This window comes from Orcinus orca, chromosome 2 (assembly GCF_937001465.1).
Source record: "Orcinus orca chromosome 2, mOrcOrc1.1, whole genome shotgun sequence".
Classification (NCBI taxonomy): Eukaryota; Metazoa; Chordata; class Mammalia; order Artiodactyla; family Delphinidae; genus Orcinus; species Orcinus orca.
In genome coordinates, this window is record NC_064560.1 from 105,261,365 (window position 1) to 105,274,610 (window position 13,246).

Sequence of the window (13,246 nt, forward strand, 5' to 3'; positions counted from 1 at the left end):
ATAGTTTTGATAATACAATAAAAAATGTATTACTAAAACAATAATCAGAATGTTGGAGCAATGTCAAACTGCCACAAAACTTTCTAATTGCTTATTCTCAATTTTCTGATCTTGCCGCAGGTCAGTAACAGTTTACAGACCAACATAGGTCTGGCAACCACATTTTGAGAGACACTGTTCTAAGCAACACCATTCCTGAGAGAAATTCCCTGAATAAAGAGTTGCTTAATCAAATAAGTTTGGGAGACCCAATACGCTAGAAAGTATCAGTGCACATTAGCATATTAAAGGCTCTGAGAAGTCCTGCATTAAAGAAGCTTGCTTAATCATTAATTAACTCAGCATTTCCCAAACTGCCTGACCTTGAAACTCAATATTCATGGAATGCCTTTCAACATCCTGCAGAATTCATATTTCTTGAAATACCCTTGGCTCTGTCCTGCCAACTATGGGCAAAGCATAGACCCCAGTCATGCCTGAGATGAAAGCTTGTCCTTTGCCCACAGCCTCATGCATTGCTTTTTTAAAAAAAAAAATTCTTTATAATCTTTTATTCTTGTGGTGCACAAAATCATTCTCTGCCTTTTACCGTATTCCACGTCTGCTTCTGTCTCCCATATAGTACTGACTGTAGGTGACCTCATTCCCAGAGAAGATCAAAGTCACCTGAGACAGCCCCACTACACTTTGCCACTGCATCCTGCAAACATATCTGCTTGCCCACCTTCATGGAGGTGACTCATGACGGGTCTTCTTCCTCTTCAGTACTACCTTACACGTGCAACAGGAATCTTCTTCCCTTTAATCCAGTTCTATAATAACTATTCTATCTTTAATGAAAACTGTACACCCACACAAAAAAGTATAACTTACCCATAAAACACATGCAATGCTGTTCCCTAAGCAGCAGTTCCTGTTGTCAGACTTTGCTCCCACTCTCTCTCTCTCTCTCCACTGCACACTTGTGTGGACCAGTTGCTGATTTCCCACCTTATAATGGGTAATCTCTACCTTGAAATGAATTCCATGGGAATGCCAAAGCATTGCTCTCATTTATATTCTCTTAACAGGTCTCACAACTATAATTCTGTAGAAGCTTCTAGAAGCATGATTTTATTTCTGTGGGTTGCTTCTCCTGGGCACCTTGTTGAGGTTACCCACTGACTGTCAACAAGCTTTAGTCCACTCTCCATTCTACAGATATCTCTGCTTCCTTATTCAGCCACTCCAACTTCTGCACAAAGTTCTTTCCAGGTAAAACCACACACATTTAGTCACAGACACCACCCCATCCAGCACCCATATGGGTACTGAGCTTCCCTTATAGCCAGGCACTATGCCAGCCTGCCCTGGAGAGACAGGCTCCTTGCTCCAGGAGAATCCCACTTTCCAGGTTCTAACATTGAGAGCTCGGGTCAGGAACTTCCAAACTGCATCTCCACAACATTAGTATTATATGAGACACTGATAGACAGTCTCTACCAAACAAGGTTCTGGAATTAAATAAATTTGGGAAACAAAATTATATTTGTTAAACACATATTACACTTTTCTTCTTCTTTTTTTTTTTTTTTTTTTTTGCGGTATGCGGGCCGCTCACTGCTGTGGCCTCTCCCGTTGCGGAGCACAGGCTCCGGACGCGCAGGCTCAGTGGCCATGGCTCACGGGCCCAGCCGCTCCGCGGTATGTGGGATCTTCCCGGACCGGGGCGCGAACCCGCGTACCCTGCATCGGCAGGCGGACTCTCAACCACTGCGCCACCAGGGAAGCCCACGTATTACGCGTTTTGAGGAAGAGGCTATATAGTAGGTTTTTCTAAATGTACTTGGCCTGCAAACCATCTTTTCAAGTAACTCCTATTTGAGGCAATATCATGCCTCTGATGCCGTTTGGGAAAGGGTGGCTCTGGAGTAGCTTCAGCCCACTCAGTCCTGCCAAATGCTAAGGACCACACTGAAGTCATTCAGATACCCTAGTTATGTAGAAAGTAGATATCTCTTTGTGATTTCCCTTAGTTCTGCCTTTTTTTTAAAGATTTATTTTGATGTGGACCATTTTTAAAGTCTTTGTTGAATTTGTTACAATATTGCTTCTGTTTTATGTTTTGGCTTTTTGGCTGTGAGGCATATGGGATCTTAGCCCCCCGATCAGGGATCGAACCCTCACCCCTTGCATTGGAAAGCGAAGTCTTAACCACTGGACCACCAGGGAAGTTCCTGTTCTGCCTTTTGAATGATAAATAAGTTGAGTCTGCACCCGATGCTCAGTTATTTATTTTTCCATAGGTATGTGTTCTGTGCAATTTTCCATCTAGGTCCCTAATGACTTCCCAGTCTGTATTCCTAACCCAGATCTCTTCCCTGAGCTCCAGGCCCCATATATCCTGCCGTCTGCTGGACAACCCCCTACTGGAGATCTTTAATAGGATGTCCAACACGCATTTCAAATGGATTTGTCCCACATAGAAGTGATTACTGCTCTCATAAAACTCATTTCTCCATCTGCATTCCCTAATGGCCTTATTACTACCATCCAATCAGAAACCTGGGAGATGTTCCGAACTCCAGCCTCCCAGCCAGGTTGTTATTACTGATTCCTCTTGATTCTACCTTCCAAGAAGCTCTTACATTTGCTTCCTATTTTCCATCTTCAACTGCCATTGTCTATCTTGGGGTCCTCGTTACACTGATTTTCTAGTTGGCTTCTGTCTTAGGTCAGGTTTTCTGAGAAACAGACTCTGAGGCTTGCATGCAGGAAGGTTATCGAAGAGGGCCATGGAGATTAACCCCTGTAGGGGGAGTGGAGGAAGTAAGACCGGGCAGATGGATTTGAACTTTGATGTAGCTGCAAAAATAGCCTCAACCAATCCTACAGGGTGCTCTGGAACTAGATAACCCTTCAGAGTTGTCCCCACTTGATGCAAGGGTTTGGGGTGGGGGAGCCTTAAACCAACACATCCCTACTTTCTTCAGCCTCCACCATCCATACTCCCATCCCCTACTCCCCCCATCCCCCACTGGGTGTGGCTAGTCCCCCAACTGCACCCCAGGGTGGCATAACCTTTGGCCAAGGGCAATTCCCAGTATGGACCTCAGCTGAGAGCCACCAGCCTCTTCCAGCAGGTACAAGAATGAGTGAGTGCCTTAGTCCTGAAGGGGGTCAGAATGGCATACACAGCGTACTGGTCCTGAATCTTCATGCTTTCCAATTCATCCCCCACACCACCACCAGAGGGGTTTTTCTAACCCCACATTTAATCACACGACACTCTTACTCAAAACCTTACCTACAAGATAGTTCAAATTTGATCTCTGTCTACCTGTGAAGTATGTATGTGCTTGCGTGTACTCTTGCCCCACTACCAATCTACTACTACTTATCAGTCCTTCACGAATGCTGTTCCCCCTGCTGGGAATGAGTTTTTCCCACTTTTCTCACTAGCAAACTCCTATTCATCCTTTAGGGCCTAGTGTAAGCACACCTCTTGTGTGATGCCTTCCTTAATATCCTGAAGCAGAGATAATATCCCATATACTCTTTTCATGCTTTTGCAATTATTTGCTTACATAACCACTAGACTGACCTCCTTAACAGAAAGGCTTGTGTTATATTCATCTTTGAATGTAAGTGAATGAATCAACCAGCCATGTGTATCAGTATTATATAAAGCTGTGTCTACATGGGCTGACTCAAACTAACTAGGCTTGACTTCAGCCTAGTCAGCTTTTATTTTCAGGGACTTAATCTAGTTGCCCAGTGAAGGCTATGGGTTCCTGGTGGGGAGGGACTGTATTTGGGGACTCTCACCTAGTTTAGTATATATAGCTCAATGCTCTGAGGGAGCTGGGTGTTTAATAAATCTTTCCCATTATGTTGATGCTTTCCATCATGGTGGGCAAAGGGCATAGCCAATGATCTATGGAATGTGTTATAAAGGAGACCTGACTAGCCTAAAAATCTCTCTTTTATGACTGAGGTCTCCCCTCATGTCCATTCTGAAATTCTTATTCTTATATTTCCTGATATATTGGACCTGTGGTCCCTGGAGTTAGGCAAATGCACTCTGGGGCCTGGGCAAGCTGATGCACCTGTAGAAGAGAATTTCTATATCTATTTATGTTATTTTACCCCTTTAAAATTTTCTATATTTTGTGTATGCTTTTTAATTATACTACTGTATAATAATACAGTAGTATAGTAACACATGCATATCATTTATAAAGAAATAATGTAAGGCAATGTAATACTCAAAACATTTTTTACTAAATAGCACATGATTAAAAAAACCTGGAGGGCTTCCCTGGTGGCGCAGTGGTTGAGGGTCCGCCTACCAATTCAGGGGACGCGGGTTCATGCCCCGGTCCGGGAGTATCCCACATGCCGCGGAGCGGCTGGGCCCGTGGGCCGTGGCCGCTGGGCCTGCGCGTCTGGAGCCTGTGCTCCGCGGCGAGAGAGGCCGCAGCGGTGAGAGGCACGCATACGGCAAAAAAAAAAAACAAACAAAAAAACAAAACCTGGAGACTCCTAGATTGAACTCCAAAGACTGGAGGCTTCTTCAACCTTTACCCCTTAGCTTTTTAGCTGCTCCGATTGCCTAGCTAATTTGTGCTAACGGGCACCTAAGGCCTTAGGGGAATCCACGATGTGGAGCAACTGGGAATGAAAGGTAGGGGCAGGCTGAAGAGCAGGGCTACCTGGGGAGAGTACAGAGGCTGAATCTAGCCAGAGCTGGTGAACCATCTAAGGAGGAATTGAGAACCTGGGATACAAAAGGACGGGGTGGGGGGTGGGGGTGGAGCAGGAGAGAGCAGTAGGCAGGGCAGCCAGCTGGAGGCGACATGAAAGAGCGACAGTCCCTACCTCCGCCAGGAAGACGCCCTGCCCTGTTTGCCTTTCGCTGTGGTTGGAGCGCACATCAGAGTGTAGCCAGCCAGGTGTGACGGTAGCTACGGCTGCTCCAGAACCCCTACACAGGGGAGCTGCGGGACAGGAAGCTGATTGGAGTTAGGGCATAGGAGCTAACCAGAGCACTGTTCTTACTTGAGTTGCATGGTTATTTGGGGATGGCTTGCAGGGATCCATTGATGGTGGAGATTGGGGACGGGGAGTGGGAGGGAGTCATTAGCAATTCAGTGCCCCTTCGGCAGGTGGAAGCTAGTGATCTACATTAGGCGAGAAAGAGGAGTACAGCATCTGAGGTGAGGAGACCCTGATCCAGCACCAAACCCTGCGGACGTGAGGACCACATTGAGAGGATGCACCAGAATAGCTCTAGCAGCCTAGAGGCAGCTTCATGATACAGGACCAAAAGGCGTGCGTAGGGAATGGGCCTTCTCAGTGGAGATGAGGTGAGGGAAGAGGGGGACTCCAAGAGTAAGACTCTCGTGAAGAACAAAAGAGAGGCACACGGAGACCCCAAAGGTGAACGAGGCTAATGTCACAGGTTTTGCCCCAGTGTCGAGGAAGTGGGTTTCACCACAGCTCCCCAAGTCCTGGTTCCACTGAAGAATCAGTGGAAAACTGTTTGATGGGCATGGTAGGACACTCTGTACAGAGTTTTCTTACATACAGTTTCTTAGGAAACACAAAAAATCAGAAAGGGAGCAAATGCAATTCCTTTTTATTTGGTTTTTACACCCTCACGTAAGCTCTTAGTATTCCACTAGCAGCAGACCGTAAATCCTTTGAGGGCTACAACCACGTCTAGGTGATAAAACTTTGCATTTGTAAAGCACTTTAGTTAACATTATCTTTTACATATTATTTCATATATGCTTAGCACACCCAGCAAGGTAGATGTTCTTATATCCACTTTACAGATAGTGATATAAATATTCAAACAATAAGTTCATTTGTCTAAAACCCAACATTCTGCAGATGAGAAATCGAGGCCCCGGTGTCGGTTAATTGATTTACCGCCAACAAAATACAGATACTCATCAAAGCCAGGACCCATGCCCAGGACTCACAGAACTCCACCTTCTTCTCACTCTCCATGCTTTTGGTACACTTCCCTCGCAGACCACGATGGTGCTAAAGTCAGAGGTCAGCAGATTTTATGGGCTGTGGCTTTCTACTCTCGATTATCCCAGGCAGTCTCTTCTAACACCCTCTGTGCTTCTTTGCAGCATGCAAAAGGAAAGAGCAAGAACACGGGAAAGATAGAGGCAACACACCCAAAAAGCCCAGGTTGGTCTTCACAGATGTCCAGCGTCGAACTCTACACGCAATATTCAAGGAAAATAAGCGTCCATCCAAAGAATTGCAAATCACCATTTCCCAGCAGCTGGGGTTGGAGCTGAGCACCGTCAGCAACTTCTTCATGAACGCAAGGAGGAGGAGTCTGGACAAGTGGCAGGACGAGGGCAGCTCCAATTCGGGCAACTCATCTTCTTCATCAAGCACTTGTACCAAAGCATGAAGGAATAACCACAAACTGAAACCTCGGTGGAAAAGCTTTAAATGAAAAAAAAAAATTTTTTAAAGACCAGGACCTCAAGATAGCAGGTTTATACTTAGAAATATTTGAAGAAAAAAAAAAGTGTTATTTATAGTCCAAAGAAACCAAAGACTTAGCTCACCTGCATTCGGACATTGTTTGGAGACACACACTTCAGCCAGGTGATGACTTGGCAAGAAAAATTACTAGCGGGAAGACACCACTGGATCTTACAGCTTTAGTCCATGATCATCCTCGCTGTGCTTGGCTGTTTCGTGGTGTGGAGCATAGTGATTTTGAGCCATTGAGTGGACATCTTTAAGATCAGACTTTCTCATCCACTCCACTGCGCCACGACGGTGTATGGTGTCTCAGTACTGTGTGTGGGTATGTGCATGAATATACACACATACACACACACACCACCACCACCTCCACCACCACCACCATCACCACCACCACCTCCACCACCACCAGTGGTTAGGGACTTAGGCAGGGCTGGTCTTCAGGAAGGGTTGTGCTATAGGAGTGCAACCAACATAGTGTGGGGTTGTCTGAGTTCATTGGCTTAGGAGTGTGATTTTGCTCGTCTAGCCTAGCGTTTGAACCTGCAGGCCCGCGACCTAAATGCAGATTCAAACTCAGCAAAGAAATTTGAATGACACCTAAACCAGTGCATTCTCTTTGTTTGTTAAGGACTGTTCAGATATTTTTTAAGAAATGAAACAAGAGTCCATCCATTAAAAAACAAAATCACCTAGGTACGAAAGAACACAATATTATAGTGCAGGTATTTTATTGCAATGATTTTAATAACCAAAGCTATTTTTACACAAGATACTATGTAAAGTTATACGTATGAACTGATCTAGCTGTAATACACATACCACGTAGAATCATGACTATTATTTATGACTCCTGAAGCATTTGAAATATTACTTTGCAAAACTGGCAAGAAAGAATGTAGCTTCAGGGAAGCAATATCATAACAGAGAGGTCAATGCAGTATACATATACATCCAGATGGCTCCCTCCCTTTTCGGGATCCATAAATGTCACTTAAGTAAACACATAGACATGATTCCATGGTCTGTTCATAGCTGAGAAAACCTAGGGATTCTTCTGAAGTAGGACTGATTTGTAAACTCAGAAAACTAAGTTTAACAGGAGAGTTAACTAAATTAGAAAATTCGTTCAAAGTAATGCTCTTTAGTAAAAGGCCACTGAATAAAGGACCCCATACTTAGGTTAATTCGACTTAAGTTTGCTTTATGCATTTGACACCAAATACCTATTTGAAATACTTTACAAACACACAAAGTAAGCAGACCGACATTATTATTAAAATGAACTATGCAGTTCATTATATCCTGAAAATATAATCAACTGATTTTATTGCCAACCCCAGACATTTTGTGACTTGGACACCAATAAAAATAGCAAGTGCAACAGAGAAATGGTGGAACTGCATAGAAAAAGCAAGAGCTCTAGTGGAAGACAAGACCTTGGGTTCCATAGGTATTAAGCTATTTATTTCACTAAGCATAGCCTCTAAAGAATACTACATTCTTTCTTGCTACTACATTAAGCTGGAAATTTTATAACATAGATTCCACTCTCTAACAGGGACAGATTAAAAACTAGACCTGAACTTACAAATAGAAAATTTTAAATTTCTATTTTTCCAAATCACTTAACCAGGGCTATAGAAATCAAGGCAAAAATAATAATAATAATAATAGTAGTACAGTTGTTCTGGTAGTACCCAAGTGAAATGCTTGATTCCCAGGAAAATTCTCTCTGGATTCAGTTGAACTGTAACTCACGTAAGTAGATGCCTTTTGTACTAATAGGTAAAGAATTGGGTACTCTTAATCACCACACCTAACTAGAAGTATAAAATTAAATATTATCTCAACAGTAAGCTGTTTATTGAGATTTGTTAAAATGCTAAAGAAAAAAATTAAACTATTTTGACACAAAACCTAACTCCTTAGGATCAAATCTCAGCATCTTGTCCAGGTCTAGAAGCAGCAGGCACCTGGAGAGATGAGGCTAAACCCACAGGCCATCTGTGTCTCCTTCATGTCTGCTGTGGGATGAGAAAAGGAAACCAAGACATACTTCTCCTTTGATGAAATAGTGCATTTGCCTTGACACATTTTGTCTTAGTATTATTTTTAATCTCGCCCCAAATTCCATCTTTAAATTTTCCCTTCTAAATATGGCACAATTATAGTTCAGCTATTAAAAGAGATCATTTAAATGGCCACCCTTCGAGATTTGCTAAAAATGTAATCTTGTCAATGACATAAATGAAAAAGAAAAAAACTGATGAACTTTTTCTCTCTCTCCAGGAAAGGAAGGGGCCAGGGTACAGCTGTATAATGTATTTATCTTGTAGGAGGGAGGAAAGCCTTATTTATTTAAAACATGAGCATTTTAAATGCAGGGAAATTCAAGTTGTGTCTACACACAATCTTACCAAATTCAATACCCCAGGAAAAACAAAAGTTGAATTCAGACAACCATGTCTTTTGCTTTGTTTTTCCTATATAACCCCCTCAGATTAATCTGTGATTTACATTTTCAACCAATTATTTTGGTACTGTGTAGACACAGTCTCAAAGAATATTGCTACATTTTTAATATTCCCACCATAATGTGTTTTTTTTTTTTTGGCTCCGCCTCCCAGAATTCAGGATCTTAGTTCCCCAACCAGGGATCAAACCCGTGCCCCCCGCAGTGGAAGCATGGAGTCCCAACCACTGGACCACCAGGGAAGTCCCCATAATGTTTTTCTTTCTTTTTGAAAAATAACCAGTGATCCTACTTGCTAACACCAAAGATAATTTTCATACCAGCATTGAATTTGCACCCATTATGCAACTTCAGGGCCTAGAGATCTATTTTCTCATAAACAGATGCACAAATCAGAGCCTGAAAAGCAGTTTTTTTTACTTGACTGTTTAAGCATACAACCTTTGCTTTTTAGAAATCCTAGTGGACAAACTCAGCTTCTCACAAGCAATACATGTATTACATCATGTATGAGTGACTCTTTATTGCTTCTGACTTGGCACATAGAAAATGCTTCTATTCTTGTTTAGTCTAGCGTTAATTTATGACTCAGGTTTCTTCACCTACCACACTCTACAGAGCAGATCCCGTGCCATTTGTTCATGCATCGTTTCTCAATCCTTTAGCAAAATTCACCTCAAAAGATATCTCACTCTTTTCTTTGTATGCCTGTTTATTCCAAAACTGCACTCCAAATAACACATTTTGGGTTTTTTTGGTAGAATGGAAGTTAGACTGGTTTGGGCCATAAATCATTCAGGTCCTCTCATGACTGGAAGCTTCCCTGAAAGGGGGCCAAGAGAAAGAGTGGGAGGTGTGATGTCTGGACATTCCAAAAGCCCAGACATCAGTAAATGTTCAGGTAAAAGGATTCTGCATGTCAGACACTGAGTATTCCAGTTCCTGGGTGCAGCTGGAACAGACCCCCAAACCCAAAGAAAATGTGTGGGGAAATTTAGAAGTTCTAACTGAACATGTCACTCACTCTGCCCCTCAAAAGCATAATTTTCCAGGAAAAAAAGTAAAATCTTTGTGCTGTTTTTGGATTCATGCCACTCCCATTGCTACCCCAGGTGAACAACCGGTCTTTGCAGGTTAAATGCAAACTTTGCTATACCAAAGAGTCCTAGGACATTTTCACATGAGCTATAAAGGCATTTTCCCTAAGAAAGGTTCTCCCTTCTTTGTACATAAAGGATGAAAACTATGCATTTAGCAAACAAAGAGAAAGCACTTCTCCCTTTCCTATCTAGTTGTTTAGGGTGCGTTCAAACACCAGAGGCCGTTTTGAGATGCGACTGGCCTTCTGGATTATTCTTGTGGTGTGGTTAGCTTTACAGTACATTTGGTAACTATTTCCTGAATAGTAAGGACAAAGAAGCAGAAGGTAAGAAATAGCTACTTCCATGTGTATTAAAAAAAAAAAAAAAAGTGTAAAGATCTACTATTTATAGTGTGAACCAAAGACGCTACCTCACTCGATTTCCATTGGTGATTTTAATCACATTGATGATACCAAAGAATACCAAAGATATTTTCATGCACGGCCTTGGTCTGCAGAGGGAACTCCGCCCCTTCTCCTCCCCCCGCCTCTTCTCCCCGCCTCACTCTTCACTCAGTGTGTAATCTTGTCTTCATTCTTAATAATAATAATACGATAATGATAACAACAACGTTAGGAGATACTACTCTTATTACTGGTAGCTCTACTTGTAAATCTCTAGGCAAACATGTTGCAACCTTTGTAAACTCCTAGGACGAGTGCCTTGCTTGAACCAAAGTGTTAAACCGCTGTTGACCTCTCTCACCTTATACTCTTTGAATACCTCAGCCTCTTAGAAAGGCCACTAATGAAAAAAAAAAAAAAAAGGAATAATTATTCACCGTGGTGCTTTTTCCGTGCAACCATGCAATGAAACTTTCTTTGATACCAAAGGATGACTTTTTTTTCCCCCAATTTCTTGCTGATAGACCAAAGCTCCTCCTCCTTGCTCCCTCTCAGAGTTCCCCCCACTTCACCGAGTCCCTTCGCCAGGCAGGCCGTGCATCACTTTTACCAATTCCTCCAAATACCTCATAGTAAGAAAGTTTTAGGGTTATGTTGTATAGAGAGTCTATGTGATAAGGCAGAACTCACTAGTTTGATAACTGTTAAGGTTACTTTTAAAAAAACTTTATAATTCTTATTTATTTTGTAGTTTGTATGTTGGGGATGTCCCCCGCCCCCCACTTCGGTTTGGGGTTTATTTTCTCAGAAGAACTGCTCTGTTGCTCAAGGAAGACTTAATTTCTGGAAATGTTCCCCAGGTGGGTTAAGGGTTGTGTAAAAATGCAAGAATGGAATAAGAAATGATTTTCATTTTGATGGTTACTTATGAAGTTTTGTGTTTCGTAGTAAATTTGTTTCCACAGGGTAAAAAAAGTATGTATAATCTCTTTTTTGTGAAACTGGTTCCTATTTTTCTCTATAATGTGCTGTGATTTTTTTTAATTTAAATTACACTTTATATGAGCTTATTTAATCACTGCATTAATTTATGACTGTGTTGTTTTTAAAATGTATATAGTAGAATGGAAATGGCCAAAGCTTTACGTTACAATCTTTTTGTTCTCGATGCTAAGATAAGCTGAAGGCAAGAGCTTCTCTTAACTGCAGGGTGTATCTTTAGCTCTTCTTAGCAGGCACTTCAATGTGTGTTGTGAACACTGCCAGGCCCCCCCCTCAAAAAATTTGTACATGCCAAAATGGGTGTTTTGAGGTAGTCTTTTTTTTTTTGTCACTTAGAAGAAAGGCATTATTCTTGTTCTTCCTTTAATTTATTAAGTTTTTTTTTTTTAAGAAAAGATTCCTTTGCAGGTTAGACCTGAAATTCCAAAGAATTTAAGACTTGTTTAATGTTTCAAAGCACCGGCATTTGTGAGAAGCTTTGCTACTTTTTTTTTTTTTTTAACCATTCCCCCGGGTGTGAGAAGTAAAAAGTGTAAAAACCCAAAGAGACAAGCTAACTTGAATTTGGAAATCCTCTTAAGTTTCACCAAGTTTCTGAACTGCTTCAAGGCAGGGGACAGGGCATGGAGACACAGTTCCTTTCACAGAGCTAAGAGAGTATCACGGTTCCGTACCATACAGAGAAAGTCAAGCGTAAGGGGCAGCTGACCTGGCCTCTGCCTGTCTAGCCAACCCACGGAAGAAGCAAAACACGATTGCTGAGCCCCAATGAGCAATCAAGTTTAAGAAAGATGTTTCAAAGCTATGTATTCCTCCCCACGTTTTTTTCTTGGAATCTACTACCCACAATTACTCCCTTCTCACCCCAAACCACCTCCCCACAACCAGAATTAGAAGAATTCTCAAATGTCAGAGTCCCAGGGGTGAATGAACTTCAGACTTATTTCAGTTCTCACTCTTCATCTTCCCACTAGTTTTCTTGTCCACACTAAAGATGGTCCCTGCCCCAGGCCCCCTTAATTGAGGCTGTTCAGATACTTGGCCCGGCTTCAGATCAGCACACATGAAGAATTCTCAGCTGACTAGGGCATCCTCAGAACACCCGGTGCCCACTATTTCGTTTTGTTTTGCTAAAATAAGTTGCTTCAAGTACATGGCATAAATCCATAGATGTAAATACTTTTTCTCCCAATACAAGAATTTTACCTTATTTTCTTTTGCAGGGGTGTTTGGGGTGGGGAAGGAAAGGGAGGGTTTAGACTTTGGGTCAAATGTTACATTTTCTTAGAAACATTTTTATACTCGTTATGTATTTTAATAGGGCAATAAATCTGCTCTGAGTTGCAGGATCATTCAGTGCTCTGTTGGTAAGCATTGATTAATTACTTGTTTTTAATACAAATGCTGTGCAGTGAATTATAGAAAGCCCAGGAAAATGGTTGAGGGAGTAGACTTTTACCATCAGCAATGAAACGCTGAACAGAGTTATATTCACAAGGTCGTATTTTCTGTTTCTGTGTGAGTCTCGATTTTTTCGTGGTATGTTCTGCATTTATTACATAATCATTGTGGGTTCATTTTACATTTGCCATCTAAACCAAATGACCAGTATTTTTTAACAAAATAAACTTTAAAACATTGTCTTCCACTTGCTTCGGTAGTTGTCTTCATATCTCCCTGTGTTTCCTGTCCCTTCTGAAGTCAGCCCATCTGTCACTCACTTAGACCTGTCCTTTCCCCCTCTTCTATTTTCAGTACCTTTGACCTTAGCTATTGTT

At 41.9% G+C, this 13,246-nt stretch overlaps 1 protein-coding gene across 1 annotated transcript in view; it reads left to right on the forward strand.

Moving 5' to 3' along the window:
* The window catches only part of ONECUT1 (one cut homeobox 1), a 38,451-nt gene extending 26,595 nt beyond the window's left edge, over window positions 1–11,856 (forward strand). The window contains exon 2 of the mRNA XM_004281662.4: window positions 6,129–11,856. Coding sequence (XP_004281710.1) covers window positions 6,129–6,421 — 293 coding nt within the window. The 3' untranslated portion in view covers window positions 6,422–11,856. The remainder of the gene's footprint in view (window positions 1–6,128) is intronic.
* The last annotated feature ends 1,390 nt before the right edge of the window (window positions 11,857–13,246 follow it).